The 6706-nt window shown below is 35.9% G+C and overlaps 1 protein-coding gene across 1 annotated transcript in view; it reads right to left on the bottom strand.

The window, feature by feature from the left end:
• Nucleotides 1–4745: 4745 nt before the first annotated feature.
• The window catches only part of LOC103777163 (gamma-aminobutyric acid receptor subunit gamma-1-like), a 50219-nt gene continuing 48258 nt past the window's right edge, over nucleotides 4746–6706 (bottom strand). Inside the window, exon 9 of the mRNA XM_008944705.1 lies at nucleotides 4746–5024. Coding sequence (XP_008942953.1) covers nucleotides 4746–5024 — 279 coding nt within the window. The remainder of the gene's footprint in view (nucleotides 5025–6706) is intronic.

The raw sequence follows: 6706 nt of genomic DNA, 5'->3' as shown, positions 1-6706 counted from the left end.
ATCACCCAAGATAACTATTGCTCATTCAGTGTTTAATTAACGTATAGGAAATGCACAGGCTTTTTTTTTTTTTTACTGAAAGCAAAACAGATTTAATTATGCTGCAGGGAAATCGAGAGCATTACCACAAATACCAGGGAGAAACCTATTAACTAAATACAAGTCACTAAGATCCAATGAACTGGATTCTGGAATCATTGCCTCAAGTGATTTTTCCTTCCAGTCTTTCCCCTTCCCTCACACCAGCTTTCAGTGCAGATTCTCAACAGAACAAAATATGCCCAACATAGGAAAACATCCTTTTGATTCCAGGTGCAAGCTCCCATCACCTGTCTTGGACAGGTCACAGAACTTGGTCATAGGCTTGGATTTTCAGTCAGATGATCCAACTCATCTGGTTAAAACATTAACTTACAAAAGATTAAAATAAAGATAATTTTTCAGATTTTTATTCATCTGACAACACAGCTTTATAACTGACTGCTGGCACAAGTAAAACAGAAGCAAGAGAAGACTGAATAAGAAAGGACAGATCTATCCCTTTCGTTGACTTGAATTATAGGTACAAAGGCCATGGCATGAGGCCTCTTCTATAGCCTGGAGAATATTCTGCCTCTCCCTTTGAGACAATCTCCCCACAGCACATTCTTTGGGGCATGTGGACAGTCACTGGGGTTTTTTGAGGAACAGAAGCACAGTAATTCTTTCTAATTCCTGGCCTTGTATTCTTTAGCTGAGGAATTCTACGTTAGTTTCTACTTTCTATATCTATCACAATACCTATAACTACAGTATTATTTCACAAACATAAAGCAACACATTTAATGTATCACTAAGAGAAAACACAATGAATTTTTAGAAAAGTATTAATAATTATTTTAAAACATTTAAATTACATGTATTTGCACTTACCGCAAACCCCCTTATGGTTTGACTTGATGACCTCAAAGGTTTTTTCCAACCCAAATGATTCTATGATTCTATTTTAGGCAGATAGATATGCAAATCCAGACTCCTCCTGCTGAGTTTTCAATTGAAAGATCAAAGGTGGTCACAAATTACAAAGCACAGTTCATATATCAATTTTAAATAAATCTTTTACTATCTCAGCAAATGAGCAACAAAAAATTATAAAAAAACATGTTGGAGGTGATTCTTCAAAGTCTTACACAATCCTATGTCTCTGAATGCCAGAAAACTATATAAGGTTAAAGTCTTTGAAGCAAATCAACATGTACCTTACCTAGAGCTCATGCTTTGGTTGCACTACCACTACATAAAACAGATTCATTCAGACACGGAAGACATGCACTGAAGATCAGTGAGGTACAATCACAGACAAAACCTTACCAAACACATTGGTCTGTACTCACTACTAAATAGACAAGTGTTGAACACTAATACAGAAATATCAAGGAAGAGTCTTCTTTTTGAAAAATACTTTTCAGGAGATGCCTAAGATAGGTACAGTATAAAACAGTTTCCCCAGATTTTTTCACCTCTATGCCTTTATGGCAATTTCTTCTTCTATGTCCCCCTCTTTCAGTGAGAAAACTGCTTACTGAAGAGTCTCTGGCTTACATCCTTTATGTTCAATCATTTGAGCTACTGAACGCTCATTATTGAAATTAGTGCAAATTAAGCATGTGTTAATGGCATCAATTCAGGATAGCATCACTCTTTATGACAGTACATAAGCACACACTTTTCTGAATTCTGGTCTAATTACAGTACTGATTAGGAATGGGTTTAAGCATCTGCTTAAGCAGTAATGGTCAGAATGACTCCAAATACCATTATCCCAGCTAGCTAGGTAGCTTTGAAAAAATGATTGCACCATCTAAGTCCAAGTAACTGTTTCTTGGCTTTTTTTTTTTTTTTTTTTTTTTTTTTTTATTGCTCACTAAGTGCAAATAAGTTTTTTTTTTTTTTTTTTTTTTTTTTTTTTTTTTTTTTTTTTTAGTATCACTTAAATTTCTTGGAATCGAGTGTTTACATGCAGGTTAGAAAGAAAACACGTAAGACTAAAATAACACATTTATTACATGCCATGTTACAGTTCACTGCATTCCCATTTCTATTTGCACTCACAGTACTATGGGAAACTAAAATTATTTCATCAGAAACAAACGAAGTACACAGAAAAGTTTGTCAACAGACAGAAGCAAGTGTATCCATAAGCCAAACAGCCATAACATTCAATAGGCTTAATACTCCATTACATTGTTTCATAGAAATTAGAGATGAAAGACTTCTTATCCATCCCTTGCCAATTCTGGATGTTTTCTGTTCTCTAATTCAGTCACTGGAGGCTGATTGGCAACTGACACCCACATGAATAGAAAAAGCTAACTAGATGTGCCAGAGGAAAGCAGGCTGTAAAATTTGTACTTCCTCTTGTGAAGTGCCAAATTCTTTTAAGTTGCTTTTGTTTAAAGGTGAATTAATGAAACTCAGGAGCTCACAAAATCTGGGCTTTGTATTGTACAGCAAGTAGGCTGCTTTTCAAATACACATTCAACACACTGCTGCTGAAACCACCTTCATTCCTCCTACAGAGGAATGTGTTTAGTGTGCTGTCAAAAAAAGCATCAAACTGTACTATGGAATTAAAACTGACATATTTCCATTGTACTGAACATGTTCTGAAAACGAGACTCTAAAGAAACAATAAATTATAGTAGATCAGTGTTGTTAATGATGCCACACTTCTGCTCTCAGTCTAACAGTCAGAAGAAGCTGGTGCTCAGAAAGGTCATGCAACAAATAATGTCAGCCAACCTTGACTGCAGGCTTTCAAATTCTCTCAATCACTTTCATATTTCATCAGCTAAATACGGATATAAAGTTTGCATTAAAATGGCATCTTCTCTGTCACACTTTTTTTCCAGAATCACTGCATATAGTCTTGCATTCTCTATTAAACTTTGGGGCTGAACACTGTAATAACATTTCATCTGAAATGTGTATTGCATATCATATCTAATTATGCCTGGTACCAACCAGAATATAAAAATACATTAATCTTTTCTGAAAAATTCAGAGGAGGGAGCACATTCAACAGAAAAATTGGGGAGTGAGGGGGAGGGTCCTTCATATATCATTTTCTATTATTAGCCATTAATCATGTCTTTATCAGCAGTACTGAACATCCGTACCTACAGCCAAATGCTAATCCTATTAATCCTCTTTAAAGATCTGTAAGGTCTTCTGTGTAATTCTGACTTTTACTTAATGCACATCTTAATTTTACAGTGATTTTTGCAAGCTCACTTGAGACCAGTTTCTTTTTGAGAAAGGAGGAAAGACCACACTTTTCCATAATGAAGACAATGGATTTAAAAATAGAAATGAGATACTAAATGCTGCCAGCCAGTAATAGTCAACACAGAGCAGTCAGTCCAGAAAGGCTACTTCTGAAGAATTGCTACCAAAGTGAACAGAAGCTCTGACCACAGAAAGGCTGGAGAATTGGTCCCATGTTTTTTTCGAGGGAATACATCCCACCATGGAGAAGGATTTACAATACATAAGTATTATTTTAGAACCACCCACCACCTTCCCCCCTCCCCATCCCCAGTAACAGGGCTGTTCAGTTAGAAAGAAACAAATATCGAGGCAATAATTACACAGCAATCTGTAACACATGTTCAGTAAATTCATACCACTTGGCTTTGGCTAAGTGAGTAGCATATGCAGTACCAAGCAAAATCTACAAAATCGTACTGTATGTAAAGGGAGCAGGTTACACACTACACTTTTTGGTCTGGAAATTTAACATAGTGGCTTCGAATATAATGACTGTAGCACTGTTACAGGTTTTCCAAACTCTGATGATACAAATTCTACTGAATGTAGAGGTGACTTTTAGTTTGGCCCTGAGTATGAATCAGACAAAGGAGAGGGGAACGGGGATGATGTGAAGAGCATTATGCTTAATGTCTAGAATCTGAGCCAACATCAGTACGGTTTCCATGAAATGAGCAAGCAACGGTAGCTGGGTAGGAATTTTTGAAAGCTGTAGCCCTCTTGGAGAACTTCAGGGAACTCACAACAGTGAAGTAACAACAGAAGGAGTACAGACATAAATGTAATCTAAGGTTGAAAGCCAAAAGCCTGTACCAATGGTCAGGATAAGACAAGCTCAGAATTACCCTTGGGGTTTTTGTGATATATCCATTTCTTGTTGCTCTAATCTCTACATTCCGTATAAATTTGAATGTGATTAATCATGATTTAATCACTCTTTTTGACATACTGCAGAGAAAAAAAGGCAGGTTGAAAACGAGAAATGTTCCATTTCAACTTTTTAAAATCAGGGATTAATAAAATCATCACCTTATAGATGAAATGGATGAGAATAACTAATCTCATTTTATTAAGGCTTTCTTTGTAAAGGTGTAAGAGATGCTATAAAATTCATCTGCATTCTCATTTAGGATTAAAATTGAAAACATATGTAGAACTGTCCAGTTTAATAACGTAGCCTCTTGACTCTGCATTTTGTCAGAGCTGGACAAAAATATGTGCGTGTTCAGGCAAGTTAAATCTTTAAATTTTCACTTCAAAATCCAGTATCAGTTCTATAGTTGATCACAAGAGGGAGACTACATCACCATATTTCCTCTCATTGTTTCAAATTTTTTGACTCATTTTGGATCAGATTTAATCTTTGACTGCTCACTGAAAAGTGTTAACGACTGTTCAATTAGCATTTTTTTCTGAGTTTGTCAAACCTCTGAAATTTATAGATAAAGATAACCGATCCAGTAAACAAGATTGAACAATGCAAAGGCAGTTGGAAAGAAGATTCGAGAATAGGAGTCAATTTTTGCAATACGGATGTGTATTCTTCCTTCTCTCCAAGATCCTGTGCGGCAGTCTTCAAAACAACAAAAGAAGCTGGCACAGTCTTTCCCTTCTAGGCACTCATATCCATAATCATCATCACGTTCAGGGAGATGATTAATATTATTAATTGGTATTAGTGTTGATCCAGGTCGAACAGCAATTGCAGGTGGTTTCTTAAGAAAAACAAACAAAAAATATTTTTGCAGGGTTTTTTTTTATCCTTATATTAAATAATTCCATAGTAAAGGCCAACATAACCACCTTAAGTACAATATACAGAAATTCTATTATTAAAGAAAACAGCTTGGGGAGCTCAGCTGCTGTATATAATTAGCTCAGGCAGGCAAAAGTTCATGAATGATTTTCACTTGCCACAGTGAAAATTGTATTGTGCTGGGACTTGGGAATAGTGGATAATTAGTTACAAAGACAGGGTTAGCTGATCCCATCTACACAACACAAACGAACATTCTGAAGTCAATCACAGCTTGACAACAGGGTCACAAGCAAGTCCACAAGCAGGTTGTAAGCATCACTATCAACAAGAGAACGATGGTTCTCCCATCATTTGGAGTCTTTGGAATGAGACTAGATGCATTTCTGGAAGCTAAATTTTCACAAAAAGAAAAAAAATTAAAAAAAGCTAAAGGGATTAGTGCAGTATCACTGGTGAAATTGAAGAGACTGAGATACATAAGGCCAAGTTACGTCATCTAACTCTGATGTTAAAACACTAAACAATATGCTCTGCCTTTAGAAACCAAGACATAAGACTCCTTAGGAGAATGCCACTCAGTTCACCAAAACTGATTAATCCAGCTCTTAATTCTTACTTTTACTTTCCACACGTATAACTGAACCTTCTTCTAATCTGGTAAAAACTCAGTGTAATGCATTTTAAGGTTCATAAATAATTTCCATAGAAAAAAACTGGGTGCCTTATCACCTAGTATGTATACTGTTTGCTATTCCCCTTCTTGTGACTTTTGCCTTTTCACCTTCCTTTTACTTGCACCACCACGGCCCATCTTTCCCCCTTTTTATTGTTTCCATGCAATTCTTCACTCTTCACCCTTGTCTTCCCATTTCAAAAGAGATTATTTTTCCTCTACTTGTCCTTCTTTCTCTTTATAAATCTCATAGCCTTTTTAAACTACTCCATAATCTTCTTTCTCTCAGCATCCCCTTTGCCCCCTTTAGCATCTCTTCTAAAAATCTTCAGATTGAAGGTAGGGGTTACATCAACACTAGCTCTACATTCTTCTCTTTTTTCTACCATCTCCATATTTTGTCATGTAAGGAATAAATATATCAGGAAAGGATCTGGTCAGAAGAACTAACCGGGTATGGAAGTATAAAGAAGAATCTCTCTTAATTATACATGATAGGCAATGAAAAAATATTTTAAAATATGAAAAGTAAGATGCCACATCATTGAGATTCTTCTTGTATTTTAGAGTCCTGTTGCCCCAATTCCAGGGAATTACATTGGCTAATACACAGACCTCTATACATTGTTAAGGAGGCACTCTTGCTGCAGGGACATTTTACCCAATATCCCAAGGGCTGATGTTAAAGCAGTGCAGTATCCACCACACTTTCAAATAGCTTTATTTAAGAAGTGTCTCTACCAGAGGAAGTTTCACACAGACTGCTGTTTCAACACTTTTTAAACAACATGACCTAGGGAGCTAATTATCATCCTAAAGGACCTCATTATTCTTTTCAGTTATGAGAAAATACTGCCAATGCTAATAAACAGCAGTTACATGTTTCTACCCTAATTTGAGGCATTGCAAACAGAGCTTATTCTTACAAAATGTGAAAAGTAAGTTCAAATTTATTTTTTTAGCTT

This window comes from Merops nubicus, unplaced genomic scaffold (assembly GCF_000691845.1).
Source record: "Merops nubicus isolate BGI_N331 unplaced genomic scaffold, ASM69184v1 scaffold4207, whole genome shotgun sequence".
In the NCBI taxonomy this organism is placed as follows: Eukaryota; Metazoa; Chordata; class Aves; order Coraciiformes; family Meropidae; genus Merops; species Merops nubicus.
The sequence above is the reverse complement of the archived record's forward strand: the minus strand, read 5'-3'. Positions and strand labels throughout refer to the sequence as shown.